The sequence below is a fragment of the Channa argus genome, chromosome 12 (genome assembly GCF_033026475.1).
Source record: "Channa argus isolate prfri chromosome 12, Channa argus male v1.0, whole genome shotgun sequence".
In the NCBI taxonomy this organism is placed as follows: Eukaryota; Metazoa; Chordata; class Actinopteri; order Anabantiformes; family Channidae; genus Channa; species Channa argus.
In genome coordinates this window covers 27,391,951-27,413,842 of record NC_090208.1, presented here as the reverse complement: position 1 = coordinate 27,413,842, position 21,892 = coordinate 27,391,951, and the positions used below count along the sequence as shown (strand labels likewise).

Below are 21,892 nucleotides of genomic sequence, written 5' to 3'. Positions count from 1 at the left end.
CACTGCTGCATAAACATTCAGGGATGTTTAGATCTGGTGACTGTGGTAAACGTGAAGAACATACAATAGCATGATATGAATGTCATTTCCATACTCTTCACTGTAGGAGTACACATTTGTTCATTCAGCTTTTGTCACGCTTTTAAACTGAGTTCTGGATGGTATTGTTAAAATGGAGGCCCAAACCTGGTCAAAGGTATATTTGCTTCAGATCTTCTCATACACACCACAAAGCTCATCCGGCTATTAAATTGTTTATGATAAACAATGAAACACAACGATGCAGACAAAGAAAGAGTACATTATTTAACCAGTTATTAAAAAATATATTTTAATAGTTATTTAAAATAGCTGTCATTTTCAAATAAAATGTTTTTTTGCAGTCACCACGGTGGTGGAGTGGATCATGCTGCCGCCTCACAGCTTGAAGATTGCGGGTTTGCGTCCTCACCTGACTGCGGCCTTTCCTGTTTTTCCTGTGCGTGTGTGGGCATCTTTCTACAGCCTAAAGAAATCCACGTTAGCTCATAGGTGTGAAAGGTTGTCTCTCTGTGTTGGCCCTGAGACAGACTGCTGCACCCTGCATCTTGCCCTATGACAGAGGGGATAGGCTCCAGCTCCCCTGTGACCCTAACAGGATAAGTGGTTACAGAAGATGTATGGACATATTGTCCATACATATGACCATATATACCATATTTGTTAATAGGATCAATAGGAAAACAATGTGCTCAGCAAAATATGGTTGGGTGCTAAATCCTCAGATAATGTTTCCAAATAAACAATAGAGCAGCCCAGAAAAGCATGAAATAAATCTTTAGAAATATCAATAAAAAAACAAGAAAGCAAATTATGTATTTAATGATACATAAAAAACAGATCCTCAATGTCCATGAGCATCATAAATCACTGACAGTGGTTGACAGCATTGAAATGCCCACAGTAGCAACCTACATGCTTTTAACTACACCATGAATTATTTATAATACATAGGTATAAAGGTTTTTGCAACTTTCCTGATGTTGTGGTACTGGGATTTTTGGATTACTATTCATAGCATTAAGTTTTAAAACGGTTTAGTTTAACAGAGATGGGTGGGTGTTCATCTAAAAGTTTGCATTTGCCTCGTTTAAAACAGCAAAAAGAGAAAAACATCAAGTTAATTTGGATTAACTTATTTAGGAGGAATGCAAACTTTACTTTGCACCCGTTTATATGTCACTTCACCTTAAGGCAATGTCAAGTAATACATATTCAAAAATGATCAAGGGGCATGAATGAATGTTTTGAATGTACAATAAATATGATGTTGTTAAATAAATACTATAATGTTTTTGCCATTTCAAACCAAGGGGATGCAAATATTTGCAACCAACTGTACCTCCAGTACACCTCAAGCCCTGCACCAAAGCAAAACTGCTCTTCATTTCCTCATAACTCTATGAAAGAATGACATGGGTAAACAGGTCATATCTTGAATGGGAATAATAATATTGTGGCATTCATTAAAAGCAATGACAATGTTTAGTTAACATGCACCTGAAATATACCAGCTTATACTAAACAACAAGGAGAGTTACTAGCTGTGCAACCAACCTCATTATTTTTAACATATCTGCTGAAAAGTATAATTGTAAAACTAATTACTGCAAACATAAGAAAAAAAGTCTTCGGTTGTTGAAAACTGCAGTAACCCATCAACACAGCAGTAACACCAGGGCTTTCTGAACTGTCCTTACCACAGGAACATTGCAAAATGACCAATGGCAACAGCCTATAAACAACAATCAGAATGAATCATGTAGTATCGAGTTGGTAGTGATTTACAGAAACTTAGAATGATTAACAATTAGTTAACCCAAATTTAGCACACTGTCTTTGTCCCAAGGCAGCAATTCAAGGTCTCAGCTATAAAATAAGACATTTGCTACTGAAATGGCAGCTTTAAAAACCATGTTTAAGTTCCATAACAAGGAGCTGCTTTCATTGTGTTTTTGTATTTAGTAAGTGAACTCACTGTTTTAGTAATTTGTTCACACAGGGAAAACATGTCCAGATCTTTGTGTTGATTCTTAAATGGTCACAACTTCAAAACAAATTTCAATAAAATGCTAATGGTTTAAACACAGCTATAGAAGCGCTGTTCAAAAAATAATCCATTACACCAGTGTGATTTAATTAAATGGAAATGGCAGACAATAAGTTGCAGTTTCATTTATGTCCGCTGGTGCCCAGATTGTATTGTATTTAAGCCTTTGATAGAACTGAAACATACAACATTGCAGATTTTCCTGTGTACAGAGTTTCCTCATGTAATGTAAGGCTTTGTTTGTTGTATATTTTTTCTCTCAGGTATCTGTCTTGGTTCAATTTGTCTAGGTTTTCAGATCTTACTTAAATCTTACTCTTCCCTAAATTTAACTATTCACAAAGTTTAGAGTCTACAGCTCAAAGTAAAACATCTTTTTAAAAATTACACAGGTCACTATTGTTGCAATTAGGAATTAAAATTACAAAACAAAAACAGCATATGAATAATTTATGTTTGATCTTTTTTACTTTATACCAAAGCATATGGCAGTGAAGACAAAACATTAAGAGCATAAAAAGTACAGAGAAACCAAAGGAAACCACTTCATCAGTAACTAACATAATACAAGGCTTGTGTTCTGTGTGAGGTAACTTCACCTCCCTGCTGTGCAGCTCTAATTGGGACTGTAGAAACTCAAATGTTTCTTTTAGTATATGCAAAACATGTTTGTGCCAAATACCACCTGGATGGTAGCCTTCTCTCACATCTTCTCACACACACCACAGTGTAGCTGAAGTTAGTATCAAAGATAAAATTGAGTTGTCGATGAATTAACTACAATGGAAATGCCACTAATCATACAGTATCCTAGCAGTATCTGCTGTATCCATGATAACTTATTTCACATAAGTTCAGGTTAGCAAAGTTTTATGAGCACTTTGATCCAGAGGCACCTTCTTCCTCATCAGGTGGACAGGCGACAAAATCAGCCAACATGGAGGCCATGGCATCATCATCCAGCTGAGAGACAGAGACAGAAAGACAATTGTTTTAACATGCTTTCAGAGCTGTAGAACACATCTACCATCATTCGGGTAAATCCATTCTCTCCATTCAGACTTTAACTAACTAACTACTAACCTAAGCTTTCTCCCCTCTACAGTGGAGCTTTTTCAAATCAGCCTCCAAGAGTGTGTAAATGTGTAAGCACTGGCCTGGATTGTGTACAGAGAAAACTGGACTTTGTTTTAAAAACTAGTATCGGATAAAACTGATAATTTGGAGCAAGGAAGCAATGAACGCTGACGATAACTGCAGACAGTTTCATGTTTTTATACAAAAGTTTAAAGTTAAACATGAAGATAACAGGCAGAATACATTCGTAGGAGAAGGCAAATTTTGTATTTACAGTTACAATGGATCTGTACAAGGTCATTGGCACTGTCACCAAGACCGTGGGCTTTCGATAAGACGTGTTCATTTCTGCACTGTAGTGAACAATACCCGAAGTGGAAACAAAAACAGGGATTTCTTCTTTGCCATTTCTTTGTGCAGCTTATTTGAACAATAGGAAGAGATTTATCTGTGTTGGTGCCCAACTGTGGACAGAAATAAATGGAGAAACAACCTAAAACACCTTGTCTGAACGCATCTCAATTTGGAACACAAATGTGTTTAGAATGGAAGCAGGAAGCTTATATGAGCTTTCTGTACACCAATGCACATAGTGGGGTCACTATGTGCATTTCTTTGTGTGTTATTAAAGCATGTTTTATGCTATTCTGATACGATGCTGTAAGTTGTGTTTCAAATAATCCTCCTGAAGTGGAGGGGGGGGAGTCATTTTCTGCATAGACGGTGTAGCAGTTTCTTTAGTCTTTACACAGTCACAAGAATTAGAATGATTCTGTTTTTCAGATTCGTTTATGCTTCCTTGACATTTTGATGCTGCTGTACCTACTGTACTGTACTGTACACACAAAGGTATGCACACAAATATGTCAAAAAGCAGTGTAAATGAACTTACAGCAAAGAAAAGGCTTTTGCTGTGCACTGACATTTGGATTTAAGATCAAAAAGATATCTGAAGTGCAGAATTCTTGCTTTTATTTAATATTTACACCTTAATACATTAAATAACAGAAGATAGCACATTTGAGTCAGATGATCCAAAAGTATTTGAATATGAATCTGGCCAAGAATGTCTTGTTATGCATCTGTCCTTTGAGATTGATTTTAGTTTATACAAAATATAAATAGTAAAATGGACACGATAATTCTCCTTAGAAGAAAAGCAAGATGTTTAAAAATGGAGAAAAGAGGCATATTGCACAAACTTTGGGGATGGCTGTTACAACTATTTGAAATGTCCGGCAAAGTAAAGGCCCCTGGTGTCCTACTCAACACACACAGAACATGCTGGCAAACTGGCAACTGTGAAAAATAAAAAGACAACGTCCACAGAGCAGAGGTGAAGGTATCACAACCCAGTATTTAAGGAAGACTTATTGACTTAAAGTCAAAGTTTTCTGCACTGACAAAGATGAAACTACTAAAATGAGTGTGGTGAAAGAAAGAATCTACTTGTGATCCAAACCAAACAAGCTCATCTGTGAAGCACAGTGGAGGTAGTGCCATGTTTGGGGAGCTTGGCTGCCTTTAAAACAAGCTCACCGATTTGGATTATTGATATAACTCATTACAGATGCAGGAGAGTGAATTCCATTGTACAGCAATGTTATTATCATAAACTTAAAAAAAAAAACATGCCTGTAAAACAGCTTAACCCCCTCCCCCAAAAAAATAAAAAAATAAAATAAAGAACAAACATTAAAAAACTAAAACAAAATAAAACAAAATTATTAATGGCTATTTAAAGCCAGCGCTTCATGATCTAAACTCAGGCCTTATGAAGTGAAGAAGTGAGGTCAGGATGTCAATGACAAAATGTGAAACACCTTTTTTTAAAGCAATGGTGAAACCGATTGGGAAAAATGTTGCGCAAGTAATACGGGCAACGCCATCTGTGGTGAAAAATTCAAGGAGAAACCTGAAACTTAGTCACCACCGAAGGGAACATGGACGATCTTCATTAAGTGGATTCACACTTTAAACAGAGTTAAAGGCTTTCAGCTATAATTTGTTAGGTTTTCCTATAAGAAATGATGCCAGTTTTGTAGAATCTGTTGTATGATTTTAATACATTTATGTTTACAGCTTGGTGTGTTATTTATGCTTTTCTTGTGAAGTGATGTCAATGGACTGTGTCTCAGACATTGGGATACCCCCTCCCTTTCTGTTTATTATACAATAGATTTTAAATCTTGCTAAAAATATTGCCTTGTCAGAAGGATTCGCCTTATGCCTTTGTTAGACTCTGATAAACGTGTTAAAATATTTGTCCAAATTGTTTGTACCAGTAAAAGGCGGAGAGAGAAGTGGAAAGCCAACAGTTTAGGACAGACAGTAGGAATTTGAATGTTGGGACTCTGACAGAGAAAGCTAGAGACTTGGTTGACATGATGCAGAGAAGGAAGGTGGACATACTGCGCGTCTTAGGAGTTCAGTTGGAAAAGTAGCAAGGCTAGAAGTTAAGGAGCAGGATTCAAGTTGTTTTACCATGAGTCAGATAGGAAGAGAGTTTGTAAAGAATGTTCTGGAGGTGAAACGAATATCAGATAGGATGAGCAAATATATCACTGTGCCTCTGGTGTACTTGTTGTTAGACCAGTATATAATATGTTTTTGGTTGCTTGCAGTGTTTTGTGTTCTTGTGTCTGATGTGTGTTAGTGAAGTCTTAGTTATTGATCATCCACACATTTCAGCAGAGGTTTAACAAATTTAGCAAATTGTCTAAACATCACATTTATTGGACTCTCATTTATTTGTCCAGGTAATGCAAGTGACAGTATTTTAGTTAGATGGCTGTTGTGTTTCTGTTTAAGGAAACGTTGGCTGGCACATAGGGGGAAAAACTGAGCATTACTACTTAGTTCACAACAGCATGCACATTATACCTGACAAGACTGTTACAGAAATCTGTTTCATATTGATGTGGCAACAAATAAAACTATTCGGAATCATTAAAACCCTGTAATATTACTATGATGTGAGTCAAAGTCTTCTAAGTCTTCAGTAGCACCTTCAGCAGGTAAACAAATGCACATTTACACTGTCGATGACGACGTCTTAAGCTGCTATTGGTATTTACAACAGTTGTGAAAAGTAAATCCCAGTCAACAATGTTGGGGGAGACAAATTTCACTAAAGTGCTGTACGGTGCTTTAAAAGAAATATTAAATAAAAGCTAAAATTCATCAATTTCATCTTATATCTATCTAGTGTACAGAAAGGGGGGCCTGGTGGGTCAGTTGTAGAGCACTGGGTTAGAATGGAGAAGGCCTCGGGTTTCGAATCCCACACCGCTAGGTGTGGCCCCGCCCATCAACCAAGAGCCACCTTTGTGTTGGTCCCGAGCCTCGGCTAAAATAGGAGGGTTACGTTAGTGACCCCTGACTGAACAACCTGAAAGCTGCTGATTTATCCCTCCAGTGTGCAGTAAAACAGGGGACAGCACATAGAACTGTTGCCCACACAAACATTTTTGGCCTTTGTGCTTTGCTGCCTGCTGTTCTTCCGAGTGGTGCAATTGATAGGTGAGATAAAATTCACATATACAGTGACTTTCCTTTCAAAGGATGTCCCTTTGTGCCAAAGATGTCCCTTGGAAAGGACTGACCCATTTATTCAGAATACAAATGAGAGAATAAACAAGTGAATCAGAATCCACCATGAATTGTTACCTTTTTCTTCTCTGTGCTTTGTCCTGACTCCTCCTCCCTCTTTCTCTTCACTCCTTTCCCCTCATCTCCATCACTCACTCCACCATCTCCTGCTTCTGTCTCCTCCTTTTCTTCTTGCATTGTGTCTTTTTTCTCAATATCTGTCTCTGCTTGCGCTTCAGTATTGACATCTGTTTCAGAACTGGGTTCAAGATCTGCAGTTGCTGAGTCTTCTTGTTGAACAGCTACTGGCTGTTCCTCCTGATGACCAGGAAGCTGGTAATCACTCACATTGGTTTGCTTTGTAGATTCATCCCTTGATTCCTGTAGAGTTAAAAAGAGGAATTTAAATGCAGGTTTAAATGCAGGTTCAAGTTCCTTGTGACAGCAATGTTTTAATACCTGCTTTATCACAAAACAGATGAAAATAGATTCTTCATTCTGAGTTAGTTAAGATAATCCATCTTAATTAGATGGTCCTGTTTATTTTTCTACAATTTTCTCAACTAATCACTCAGAATGGTTTTAACAGAGTAATCTCAAACCCAGGTTTGTCCACAACCAGATTTTAGGGGGCAAAGGTAATGATACCCTCTGAGATTTTCTTTCTGTTCTAAATAGTTATGTTTACCTTAAGGTAGACAATAAAACAATTTGTATTGTTAAAGCTTTAGAAAAAAAATAGTGATGTTTTTGAATAGTTTAAGCCTTTGGTATTTACATCAAGGGTTTACACAACATAGCAGTGTTTTCCCCTTACTTTTCTCACTTACTACACTGATTTGTCAATAGGCAAAACCCTTAGCAATGACATTTTTTAAACATCTTGCATATGCTAGAAGGAACCGTAACCATTAAAAAGAAAACAAACAAAAAAACAATTTGATTTGATTTGATGAACAATCCACACAAGATTGTTGGGAAAAAAAATGTATGTATGTTGCTGAACCACTAACAAGTTCACTTCAAAACGATGACAAAAAAAACCTGCCATCCTGAAAAGCTCATAATTGCTATTAACTCAAACTAGACTAGATTTAGTCTCCTAATTTTGTTTTGACTATTTTATTGCTACAGTCAAGACACCTACATAGTTTTGCTTATGAATAAATATCACCTAAAGACTTTCAAGCGATGAGCGCGTTTCACAAGTGAGGTCTAAAAACTGTGCTAACTACCTGTCGATTGTGATTGGTTGTAACGTCTTCTGAAGGGCCTGTTGGTTCAGTCTCATTGGCTCCTTGCTCCCATGAGCTGGCCTTTTGCAGAATTTCTCCTCCAGCTCCACCTCCCTCTTCTTCAGTCTCATCCCTTTCTTCCAGTGCTCCTCCAGTGACACACAGAATCTGGGGCATGGTCGGGTCATCCATCCTTTCGCTTTCATCTTCATCTCTCTCCCCCTCCCGTGCCTCCTCTAGGACTCCAATGCTCTCCACTTCTTGTACTTTTATCCTGTCTTCTCCAAACCGCACTCTGTTCGTTTGAACCTCCTCTATTCCTCCTTCTGCCTCCATGCTGAATCCAGCTATACCTACTTCATTTATCGCTGCCTGGAGCACCTTTCCCTTTTCTATCCCCACCTCTCCTGCCTTGTCATCTGCTCCCTCGAGTAGAGGTATGTCTCCATCCTCATCCTCTTCTTCCTCTTCCTCCTCTAGCTCTTCGCCCTCTTCTTCATCATAATCTTCATAGTCCTCTCCATCATAAAACTCTTCGTCAGCAAAATCACTCACTTCCTCATCCTCATCTTCTTCATCCATTCCTTCCTCTTCCTCCTCCAGCTCCTCATCATCCTCCATGTCCTCCTCCTCTTCCTCCTCCTCGTCTGTGCTGTTGATATTGATGACAGCTGAATCTTCATTGCTGGCAGGTGGTGGTGGCTGGTGGAGGTGTCGTCCCTGCTGACTAATTTGATTCTGAAGGTGGTGCATCTGGAGTGGCAGACCCATGGAGCTGGGTTGGCCTGGTGTGGAAGGTTGCATCAGCATCTGCTGGAGCTGGGGTCTGCCAGGCAGTGAGTCCCCCAAACCACCAGGTGCAGCTGTGAGTGTGCTGGAGTTTAAAGGTGGAACGAGGGAGACCACTGAGGTGCTGGAAGGAGGGAAGGAGTTAATGGGGGTTGTGGAAGTGGTGATGAGTGGGGAGGAGGTACTGAGGTCATTGGAAAGTGAGACCCCATCTATTGTTGTTGCTGCTGCTGCTGTGGTAGAGACCATGGTGACAGGTTCTGCTCCTGGTAATGTGACTGTATTCCCTGTTGCAGCAGAGGTAATATTCTGAGAGATTGATGCTGCTGTGTCATCCTCCTGGTTTTCTATGTTGAGCATCCCTGGAGGAACAATGACCACGCTGTCGTCAGAATCACTAGCTAGAGAGATCTCAACATCTTCTGCTTCTTCTTTGTCATAGCGGACAAATACAGGTCTCTGCCCTTCTGGAGGGCCAAGTCCTGTTGGGTCAGGCTGGTGGTGTGTGCGTGGGGAGAGGATCATGTCTCCTGGAGTAGGTGCCTGGCCCTGCAGCCCCGGAACCAGGGAGAGGTGGTTGTCTAAAGAGCCCAGTAAAGATGCATGGCCCAAGCTAAGGGAGTGGCGGGTCGGAAAAGGAGGACCAGAAGTGGGGCCTCCTAGGAGGGTCGGCAAAGTGAGACCAGGAGTAGGTCCTTGAGAGGAAGGGACAACTGGGGCAGTAGGGTTGGGTTTCAGGGTGAGGGATGGTAATGGGAGGGCAATGGAGGGGGTGCGTGGGTGGAGGAGGGAGTTACAGATGGTCAGGGCCTCAGTACAGAATGCAGAGACCTGAGAGGGGAGGAAGGAGGCATGAGCATACAGTCATTAAAAACTGTGAAATCACAAGCAAATCACAAGCAAGCCAACATGCGTTTCCCCTACACTGGTACAACCTTGGCGGCCCAACCATGCCAACAAGAAACCCTGCCATGCTTACATGACAGGCAAAAAATATTTTTATATCTAGTGACCAATCCGCTTCTTTTTAATGTTTCACGGGCAGGTATCAAGGGATCCGAGAGCAGTTCTTGTTAATGTGCCCATATTTTACTGCCTGTCCTACATCCACTCTACTCCCTTTTTTATTGAAGAATGAAAACCAGCCATTGCAAAGAAACAGACATACATAGGACGTATGACTTTTCAGTTGCTGTCCTTTAACGCACCATTCAATCGTCCCCTACTCCCCAGCTCGGTGAGAGCGAGAGTATTGGTGGAGTTGAATGAAGAGAGGGAGAGGTGTTAGCAAGAAAAAATGTATAAATCAGAGAAATCAAAGTGTTTTTAGATGGCCAGACAGCAGTTACACTCTAAAACACAAACAAACCTCACACCTCCACACAACCCTGTAGGAAGGACTTTGTATGAACACAAGTGAAGTGCACATTTCTCTTGTCTGCTTCTCCGTGGCCTCTTTGCTCTGCAGTTGTGTGAGTGCATGCGTGCAACCTGAAACTTTACAATGCAGAGCAGTGACATTAGGTTTTGCAATATGATTTTTAAACCAAGTCCACACATTAGCAAAAATAAATTATATCGTAGAGATGTTTAAGTTTGAATCTGATATATCAGACAAGTTTGTTGGCCTTATAAATTTAAAAAGTTTTAAAAAGAAAAGTTTTTTAAGTTGTCTTTCATAACTGGCAGGTTTGGCAGTTCATGCCTTCAGCATAAATAGCTTGTTAGAGGAGGAAGATCCCAAAGGGCTTTAAATTGAGGCCCCCAGTGAGACATACAGGATAAATTATTTGCGTGCAATAAATCTTATTAATAATCCCTGTTTTCCTTGACCCTTACATTGAATTTACCAAGCAAACTTGCTGCAAGAGGAATAGATACCCAAGATTTTGTGTGTGTGTGCAAAACCTCTATTTCCTTCTTGCCAAAAAACTGTGTCACAAAAACAAGCTGTGTCCAATAGGTATATCACTTTTTACAAAAATCACTTTGGAATGATGTTGGAATTGACATTGATTTCATCCCAATTCATTTGAACACAACCCAAATAACATAATGTTGCCCTGGGCTATCTCTGAAAAATCCAGGTATCTACTGCATCTTGCATCTCTCCACCAATACATTTTGTTACTGTCTGCAGAGAGATGGGTCTCATTCATGTGAGCTTGCGTCTTACGGATGGCAACATTGTTGCATTTGCAACAGTCACTGGCTTTGTACAAGTCCTCAAACAATTTTCCCATTTCACCTAGTTCACACACTAGTTTCCCCTATTTTGTCATAACAAAACATAATGTTAGTAGATAAGTTTCTGAGAGGTCAACAGGAACACGCAGCAAATCATGTCGATATTAAATTTTAAGAATGCCGTCTGCTGTAGACATGACATCCAACTGCCCCGTGCTTAAACAAACTGCATTTGAACGGACCATTACCGTTTAAATATTTCTTTTTGTTTTTTTAAATTGAAGTTATAAAACAAGACTTACATTCTGACATTTTTGACTTCTGCCTATCTGCTCAAATAATGAAAGGTTAATACAGTATCAGGTACATTATTGGAGAAGTTTTCCAAGTATACAGTGGCAGGACATGATACCCAATACTGGTTATTGTATCAGGACATCACCAGTAGGTGGCAATTAGTACGTATTACAGTTTAAATATTAGGACAAATTATATGGACAGCTAGAGGAACATTTACTGTTTATGTTGTGAATGTTGCAATGGATGATTGTTAATGCAAACTGCTGTGTCTAATATGCCCCTTGCCTTTATGGATCTGATACTCAAAACAGTAAACACTAATCTACCACTCAGCACATTTTATTTTCAATTGCAGTCACCTTGAGGTTATGGTCGGTACGACCATTACTGAGGATGGACACAGCGCAGGTCAAAGGTGGGGGCCAACAGGGTGATGGGACCAGGACCAGTGCCAACAGTAACCTGAAAACACACAAAAATATCTTTGTTAAATCATGTAAGACAAAATTAAACATTGGTTTATATGGTGGACAAGTTTGTAGTAAAAAGAAAAGCTAGTAAATAAAAAACTTGCTTTATACACAGTAGTTTTAGAGTATTAAAACAAATGTTCAGAAGGATAAAGACTGGCTACCTGAACCTAATCTAGAATGTCAAGGCCTTTCATTTAATAAAAATGCTTCAGAAATTTGTCATGTCTGTTCTTTATGTTGGTAGACAATGTAAAGGTCTACAGGTGACCCACCACGGGCAGAAACACAAATAACACAAATGACAGTGTTTTTAAGTCACTGTTATTATGTAATTACCGCATTGATAATAGTAATATTTATTTATATGGCATCAACCACAAACAAAACGCAGTTACTAAGCTTCGAAAGAATCTAGTTTAAGAATTAACGACATAAAAACAGTACTAATAAGTGCACTTCCAAATCATCCATCTTTAAAGCGATGCAAATGAAGAAGTACCTGTAGAGCTCTCGTCGTGAGAGGGCACTACTGTACTGCCCACTGACACCACCTGCTGATTCACATGCGGTGCTGCTGCTGGTCTGTTGCTGCTGCAGGCGTACACATAGTGGCAGCACCACGTCATGGAGACGCTGTGAGAAAAATCAAAACAGAGCAGAAAACCACAGACTTTATGAAAACAGAGAACAAACTAACTATATTGCAATACACAGAGTGGCTAAATAATGATAACAGAAGAGAGAAGCATCTATTTCATCATACTCTAAGAACAGACAAAACAAACAGCAGCTGTCAATTCTATCAGAGTGTGCAGGGTTTTTTTTCTCATGTAAGTTACTTCTGCTCTGTTATCTGTTGTAGGATTAACTTAAGTTACTTTAGTATGTGAAGTGTTAATCCTCATATGCTGGTTAAGAAATAAAAGGATTATGCATGTTTTCTGCTAAATTGCAGCAATGCTACAACAAAGTTACCTTGTGTATATCCTCCTTTAGCAGAGTACCACTTGTGAGAATAATTTGCCTCAGTGCTGTAAAAAAAGAAAACATCTGTGATTACATCAGATTTATAGACCACTTGCAAAACATATATTCAAGGTGAGGCAGCATCTCACCTTTGAGGGCTGAAAGGCAGGTATCCTGATTGGCCAGAAGGTCTCCTTTCCTCTGGAGTGACGGCACAACGGCATCTGCTATGACTAAAGGTTTTGTCCTCCGAGGACCTGGCTTTCCCCCAGGAACCACATCAGCTGACAAACCTGCTCGTAACTGGATTAAGGACCACAAAGAGACAAATTAAGTTAGAGACACTTAGTTGCTTGTGTACTCCTGTTACAAACTACTGGTTCCCCTAAGGGTCAAATAGCAAATCTATATAAATCTGTTATTTGCAAAATACAAAGTGCTGAAATAGATTCAAAATAACTAAATATAGATTTACTTACCTTGACAGACTCTCCCCCTGGTGTGATGTCACCAAGCAGGTGACTAAACAGGAGCTCTGAATGGCTTGGGCTTCCCTCAAGAATGCTAGCAGAAGCTCCAGCTACCTGCACCCAGAGCTCTAAAGTTCTGTACACTGATACCCGCACTGAACTGGGAGGGAGGGAGGGAGGGGGGGGATAAATAATTAGATAGATAGAGAGATAGAGCCATCGATCGTTGATCGATTTGATAGGCACACAGTTACCTGTATGCTCTCTGCTGTCCCAGACTGGCTTCATGTGATGGTGTCCAGGCAGACAGGGTTTGAGAGAACAACCTCTGCAGTACTGCAGCATACTGAACCATACCACTTTGTACACTATGAAATACACAGAACACGGTCAGCAACTCACAATCATCAATGCCTTCACTTTCATCTTGAGAATGAATTGCCCATTACATGATTCATATTAACTGTCATTTCTTAAAACTAAATAACCAATGACTGAGAGCAATGGCCTACAAACAAAAAAGTCAGGATGTGGATGTGTGTGTGTGTGTGTGTGTGTGTGTGTGTGTGTCTCATTACTCACATTGTGATGAGAGCTGATAGAACCTCCAATGTGTTAATGTGTATGATGGGTAGTATCAGAATTCTCACACTTCCATCTGTTAAATTCTACCAAAGAGAAAGCCCAATATAACTGATTAGAATCATGTGTCTGGCATTTATAAACATTCATTCCAAACACTATCTGACTGCACACCACCTCTCTTCAATAATAATTGGTGTATCAGCATGTGTGCGCTCACTATGCTCTTGACGTTGACAGCAAGGGCTCGGCAAACCAGATTTAGTAATGGTCTGACAGGCAGACGGACAGCTGAAGCTGGATCCACCCTGAAGGACAGAGACAAGGGCAGAACATATTGAACACCTATGATATTGAGACTGTCATCTCTGAGTGTGTTTCATCTTATATTTGGTCTGCACTTTTCTACCTATTGGCACTCAAAGCACTTTACACTGCTTCTTATTCACCCATTCACACTCACACACTCATACACCGATGGGGACCAACACTCACCAGGAGCAACTAAGTTTCGGTTCAGTGTCTTGCTTAAGGACACTTCGACATGTGACTGGAGGAGGTGCGGATTGAATCAACAACTGTGAGATTGGTGGACAACCGCTCTAGCTTCCTGCTCCACAGTCGCCCCATATATAAAATACACTAAGAACCCTGACTTTTTGTGTTGTAAATAGATAAACTTGCCCTTTTGTAGGAAAAAAAAATGAAAATTGTCATTTACATAAGCATACATTTATTGGTAGGCACTACTAAATTGTGGTCTGGTGGATTGTGTTTTCTTTCTTGAAATAAGTGCGGAACATGATAGAGTCTATCTGTGGACCAGACTGAATCAACTTGACATTAAAAGAAATAATAATATTGTTATTCTTCTTCTTACTATAATTACTATTATTATATATTATTCCACCACACCTTCAGTGAAGCATGATGGGAATGACAACATGCTGTTGGTGAGCACACAGTTTAGCTGTTGAAAACCTTTCCCCACAGATATTGTTACTTCTGTGAATATTTTGTAAAATTGTAAAGTTTCTCACAAAATAAATAAATCCTGATGGATGCCAAGACTGCATGTCCTAAGAACATGGTGAAAGTAAAGTCAGTTACAAGAATATTATGTAAACTGATGCCTGTGCAAATGACTTCCTACAATTCCATGTATGATGTTCAACAGTTGCTGTAAATAAACTTGCATCTTTTTTCCATTGCCCCAATTTCAGTGGTTTGCTAGACATTTTCACTGGACACTGTTTAAATACAAAGTGTTGGTTACTCTGAGTAAACCTCCTCCCAAGTAGATTTCAGACTGCAAATATGTTGCCAGGACAAGTAGCTCAATAACAGTATTATCAGCTAACTTGTTGATCCACATACAAAGAACAGGATGGGAAAATAGTTACTTTCACATCAAGGAAAATATATGCCATGTAGATTTCAATGCAACACTTTCTACTATAGTAAAGATGGGTAGAAATTCAAGATAAAACTATTATAAAAACCACAATATGTACACAATAAAAAAATTTTGTGACTTGGACGAACTGACCCTATAAAAAAAATAATAATAATAATTGGTTTAGTGTGTGTTGTACCCGAGTGTGTGTTTGAGGGCAAGGCAGACAGCTGTGTATCTGTGCTGAAGCTGCAGCAGTAGCAAGGGATCTGACTGGTCGAGATGAGGAAAGGCTAAGTCCACCCCTGGACCTTCATATTGGGCTGTTCCATCTGTAATTGCAAACAGCAATGGCTCTTAGCTAACTGCATCACCAAAGCACAATAAACACATAAAAACCCCCAACTCCAAACAAACTAGGACTATAACCAGCATTTTTAAGTAACAAAAAGCTAACTGACAGAGTTTTGCAATTATGATACATATGCCATTTGTGTAAATAGGCTGGTCTCCTTCAGTTAAACATATTGCCTTTATAGCCAGAGTGACACGACAAACTTAGAATTTCACTGGAGCCCCTATTTGCTTGTTATACACTTACACCGGTCAGGTATAACATTATGACCACCTGTGTAATTTAATGTATTCCAGTACAGTGGGTCTGTCATGAATTCTACTTTTACAAGGTTATAATTTCTCAGTTTTTATGTTGAAACTATCAGAAAGGTCAAAATTCTACTATTCTACCATTATTGAGGTCAAAGTAGGAAGTGGAGTCCCACTAGACTGCATTAAAAGAGGAGCTGGTTCTAATGTATTTAATATTTTGAATGGCTAATAAACGTGGTAATGTGGTACAGGGCTGACGTATGGGGAAACAAAAATAAGAAAAAGGAGAGAGCGGTGAAAGTAGAAATAGACTCGACTGTATTTGTTGGCAAAAACTAAACGAGAAAACTGACCTTCATGCTGTTAGACCAGTAAGTAAAAACCTATTAGCTGCATGTCAACAGAGGTTTAGCATAATGTAGCAAATCTCCTAAATAACACACTGACAGGACATTAGTAGTAATATCTACTTTTGCATTGATTATTGTATAACAGCTGTGTTGTTCAGCATTTCACTGAAATGTTACTCTGTCACGCAGTTATCATCGCCTTGCTGTCAGTGTTACTTTTCAATGTAGCTATAAATAAAACTATCCAGACTCATTAAAACCCTTCAGTATTACTGTAATAAAATCAGTCAGTATCGGAACAAAGAAACAACTCCTGCTTATTCCAGTGGCAAAAAGTGAACAACCGATATGAATAAAACCTAGCTCTACATAGAAATTCAACCACCCCTGACTGAAAAGTATACCTGTTTCTGAACCGCTGTAAATCTGACCCAGCAGGCTTTTGGCTGAGGCCAGTAAGCAGTGAATCTGATTGGTCCAGCCCTCAGCTCTACCAGCACTCACGGCTCTCTCCAAAAGCCCCCCCAGGCAGGGCAGGTGACCATAACACTGACAAGCCATCTGACGGAACCATAATAGAAGAGAAAAAAAAAGAAAAAAAAAAGGGTTAGGTTTCTACAGAAAACATGACTTTTCATGTCTTTTTTAAACTGAGTTTACACACTTGTCTGTACAAGGATGTGGTCTGGTACAAAAGGAAATGTCAATCAGTAATTATTTTGCAAATAGTGCAATGTTTTTGTTGCTATTGCAGTCCCTACTCCCATGGGTGCAAGACTGAGAAAAAAAAAGTATATATCCATTTGTCAAGACATATTACATAATAGAAAATTACAAACCTCCTGTGTTTTTTTGTTTGTACTGTCCATTTTCGAGATGAAATAGGCTCCAAGTTTGTCCTAAACAGAAAACACAGTTAAGGTCAAGTTTTTTCCTCAAATGACTCACACCTGTGTACCTGCACTTGTGCTTCTCCCTCTGAGTCTTCCTATCTCTGTACCTTTCTGCAGTTGTCCCTGGCTTTGGAGCTGCTTTTTCTCCAGTGCACAGCTCCTGGCCCTACAAACCTGCCCAAAGATTTGTTGTTGCCTCTGGTTGCTCTTTTCTTTTCTCTCTCCACTTTCCACTAACCCAACGCAGAGTTTTCTCTACATATCTGTAGAGTCTTGACTTTATTGTGTAAAGTGCCTCAGATCATGTGTCGAATTAGCCCTATATAAATAAAGTTGAATTGAAATTGAAAACACAACTGAATAAGTTTATTTACACCTAACATAAGACCAAGTTTCAAGATGGAGGTAAAACTCCTGTCCTGTCTTCTTTGTCTCAGTTCTCAGTGTCTTACCCGGAGGGATCCACAGGCTCTGGGATAGTAGGTCATACAGGCCATCATCCCCTCCATGGCTGCCAGCTCACACTGAGGTCAAAAGAGCAAGATGAAAAATGTGGTTCATTTGGTTAGTGTACAGGTGCAGCTCAGAAAATATAATATATTCTACATTCATTACACTTAAAATCAAATATTTCAAGTCTTTTTTTTGTTTTAGATTATCTCTTACAGCTCATGAAAATCAAAATCCAGTATATTAAAAAAAAACATTTAAATATTAAAATATTTAAAGTTTGAATACATTTCTATTCATAAGATATAAATATTGTGAATCTCCCTGTCTACTCAATACATGCAACCCCAAACATGGGAAAGACAGCTGACATGACACTAATTGAGAAAAAGATCAGCAATACCCTCCACAAGGAGGAACAGCCTGCAGACGTGCCGTGTTGAACAGGACATGTAAAGATAACCAGATCTAACCTAGTAAGACTGCCGTCTAAACACATTAATGAAAATAAGTACATATTTGAAAGGGCCTATGACTACAATTTGTGTTTGTAGATAGATTGTAAAGCCCATTGAAGCACAGTTCACTTCTAGTATTGATGTTAATTTGAGTTGATTTATTTGTATAATACTGATCAATTAGTTTTTATGCTAATATGAAACACCCTGAATTGCCATTGTGTATGAGAGAGAATATCCCCAGAATCCCCTGAAAAATTCTGTTGGGGAACAATATAACAGTGTTTTTACGGCAGCTCAGTTTTTTTATCGTAACACTACCACATTGATATACTGTAAACAAAATGCTTTGTTTCCTGCAGCATAGTGTACAGCATAGCATTCGCTACAATGTTGCGTTTCCTGCATGCTCTGGTGTGGCACTACCTGTAAGGTAAATGATACAGTGAAGGATTAGGGGAAAGTGCTGTGGGCAGATGAAACCAAAATGGAGCTCTTTGGCATCAACTTGACTCGCCTTGTTTGGAGGAAGAAAAATGCTGACAATGACCTTAAGAACACCATCCATACAGTCAAGCACAGAGGTGAAAACCTCATGCTTGAGCCAGGACACTGAAGATGGGCCGTGGATGGCTCTTCCAGCATGACAGTGACCAAAAACATAAAGCCAAGGCAACAAATGCGTGGCTCAAGAAGTAGCACCTTAAGGTTATGGAGTGGGCTAGCCAGTCTCCAGACCTTAATTCTACAGAAAGTCTATGGAGGTGGCTGAAACTTCAAGGTGCCAAGCGACAACCAAGAAACCTTAAGGGTTTAGAGAAAGATGTAAGCAAAATCCATCCTAAGATGTGCGCAAACCTGGTAATCAACTACAAGAAACATGTTACCTCTGTGCTTGCCAACAAGGGGTTTCTCCATATAGTATAAAAGTCATGTTCTCCTTGGGAATCACATACTTACTTCACACACTGCAATGCAACTCAACTTATAACATTTGTATCATGTGCTTTTTCAGGATTTCTGGTTGATATTCCGTCTATAATAGACCCCTCATTTCTTTCTGGGCAAACTTACAAAATAAACATGGGTAAAATAATATTTTATTCCACTGGATAAGTGACAGAATAATAAACAGTAACTGCTCTGAAAAAAAAAAAAAACTAACTATCCTAAAAAGTGCCCTTGTCCATATAAAAAACGCATCCTTTGCTTTACTGTTGGTATGGTGTTTATTGTTAACCATAACTACATATTCTAAGGATGTACCATTTAGCATTGAGCTCAGGGAGGTAAATTTTGGCCCGATCTGATCATATTACTTTTTTCTGTTTGGGCTAAAATCTTCCAGGTGGTCTTTGGCAAAACTCAAACAAGACTTAATGTCTCCTTTCCTGAGGAGTGTCTTTTTTTGCAACCCTCCCATACAAGCCAGCCTTGTAGGGCATAGCAAACTGTTTGCTTTAGGTTGAACTACAAAGCACTAGAATGCTTGAGGAATAGCTTCTTTATTCTTTATTCGGAACCATTTGAAATTACAGCTGATTACAGGTGATAATTAGTTACACCTGACTGAGTACTAACACTTTGTAAGATATTCAATTCTTTAATTAATTTTCAGAGCTTTTGCTATTTTTTCCTTTTACTTGTATCCTATAAACTGAATCAATAAAATCAAGCTGGAAAATTGTAAGTTTTTGAGTTTTCATTTAAGGCTGTGAACAAAAAAATGTTAATGTTTTGAAAGATGGTAATTCTTTTCTATACCCCCTTAAAATGATCAAATACACACACTTAACACACACAACCTATCCACTACTAAATTCTCACGTCATGAGGATTAAAATATTCAGTTTTTGCTTACACCAGTTCATACAGTTTTGTACAATTTTCTTCAATTTAGCGACAGCGATTTTTCACTACTCCAGAAGCTACTACTTTCTAACAACAATCTCCAGTTGCAAAAGTTAGCATTACAACAGAATACACTGTCAAACTAGCAAGTTAACTGAACAGCAAACAAAGGACGGACCTGAACTGCAAACTCATTTCTCAACTGGGGTTGAGGAACTGACAAAACCAGACAATCATATCCATGATTAGATATGCATTAAGTGTTTGATCATGGATCAAGAAATAAAGAACTAGACACAGGTTTGCACAAGTTTTCTAGAAATAGGAATTTACACCATAATTAGCAAGATGCTATTTACAGGTAAAGTCTCTATGCATAATGTTTTTGGTTATCAACTGAACCTGCTTTCAAAAATGAACTTCCAGCCCTTATCCAAGTGCGCTACATTTGAGAAGTCAAAAGTCGAAGTCAGATGGCCAAGACATAACGTGTCTTGGCCACAAAGACATAACGTGTCTTGGCCACAAAGACATAACGTGTCTTGGCCATCAGAACTTTATTCTGCAAGACCCCTAGTGTCTAATATGAGTGAGCCTTTGTGTGGGTAGAACACGGTGCTCTAGCCCAAATTGTCAGGAGGTTTTAAAGCTAGACAAATGGCCTGTTAATAACTTATCAGCTTCTTTTTTTGACTGGTAGGACATTAATATACTGTAAACAAAATGCTTTGTTTCCTGCAGCATACTTTTGCTACAATGTTGCGTTTCCTGCATTCTCTGGTGTGGCACAAACCCTCACTTAAATCAAGCAATTTATCTCCCCTGGAGAATGCTTCTGATTCTGATCTCTCGCTGTATGTTACGAATGTGAAATAACAATTATTACAGTGCACAAGTAGCTTTAGAGACTGCTTTATAGTTCTGTTTTATGTCATGTGGCACTTCAGTCAATGATTGTTCATTACATTCCACAGCCTTGTTCCCTTACCTCTGCTTTGAGGCCCAGCAGAGACGTCAGGAAGCCTAGGATGAAGTTGAGCCCAACCTCTCTGGCTAGCTCTGCTAGCTGAGATGAGTACTGCAGTAAATCCTTCAGAATGTGCACTGCAAGTTGGATGGTCTGAACTGGAGCCTGAGACTAAAGGAAAATATATAGAGGAAAGAGGTCAAATCTGAATTGTATAGGTTTTCAGGTTTAATTTAGGTAGACACATTTGAACAATACAAACAAAAGTGCATGTTTGTGTCTATGCCTTCTACCTGTATGACCTGCTGCAGTGAGCGCAACCAGGAAATGCAGTGCTGCTGGAATAGATCACTGGAGCTGTCTTTAACCAGCATGGAGAGCAGACAGAGACCCTCAAACCTGACCACAGACACAAATATTATTTTTAAGACTACTACAACCAAATCCATTACCTTGTTCCCAGCACTTTTTCTTACACGCAAAAAATGTTGCACTCTAGTATCCTAAAAGTCTCATTCTAGTTTTGATCACATTTGGCTGGCTTACGTGATTTTAACACTTCTCAAGCCCTTTTTAAATAAAGTTTCAGACTGAGTACAACATTAATATAATGCAGAAATAAACAAAAACTATTAAAATTATAACACTTGTCATTATCACCATTGGTATTACCGGTTTACGATCAATCAAATATTATTGACAGGTAACGTGAAATATTGTCACACCTGGTCTTGCTTGAGCTCAGCTTGGCGCTGCTGAACCCCACGAGACCTCCGACGGTGCTCGCCCCCTGTAGAGGTAAACATGGGTTTTATTATTCAACAATAAAAGACAAAAATGGTTAATGACTATAACAACTCAGACTCTAATAATGCATCTCTAGGTATCAGCTCAGTGAACAACAAAGCCTGTATCAGCTGCAGTACAGCAGGCTAATAGGTGACTAGCTTGTAAGCTAATATCCTTCTTCTGGCCGGCGTCTACCTGTGTGGGAAACACGCCATGTTCTCTATAGTTAGCTAGCAGAGCAGGTAAATACTCTGGACGGTGTTCTTTCAGAACCGATACCAAACCCTCTGTTAATCGCATAGCAGCTGGGCCATGCAGCCAAACCGATGTAGCCATCTTGCCTCTCCGCAAAGCAAACGTCACAACTGTG

The 21,892-nt window shown here is 39.2% G+C and overlaps 1 protein-coding gene across 1 annotated transcript; it reads right to left on the bottom strand.

Annotated features, from left to right (window-relative positions):
- Positions 1 to 844: 844 nt before the first annotated feature.
- Positions 845 to 21,887, bottom strand: pelp1 (proline, glutamate and leucine rich protein 1). The gene is made up of 19 exons (XM_067523181.1): positions 21,718 to 21,887; positions 21,459 to 21,523; positions 21,027 to 21,132; positions 20,755 to 20,904; positions 17,460 to 17,531; positions 16,954 to 17,013; positions 16,519 to 16,675; positions 15,355 to 15,487; positions 13,980 to 14,067; positions 13,760 to 13,845; positions 13,432 to 13,545; positions 13,187 to 13,337; positions 12,857 to 13,010; positions 12,717 to 12,772; positions 12,241 to 12,374; positions 11,628 to 11,730; positions 7,993 to 9,612; positions 6,836 to 7,138; positions 845 to 3,052 (listed from the first exon to the last, which is right to left on the bottom strand). The coding sequence occupies exons 1-19, from the start codon at positions 21,856 to 21,858 to the stop codon at positions 2,960 to 2,962; spliced, it is 3,786 nt and encodes a 1,261-aa protein (XP_067379282.1). The 5' UTR covers positions 21,859 to 21,887; the 3' UTR covers positions 845 to 2,959.
- Between the last annotated feature and the right edge of the window lie 5 nt (positions 21,888 to 21,892).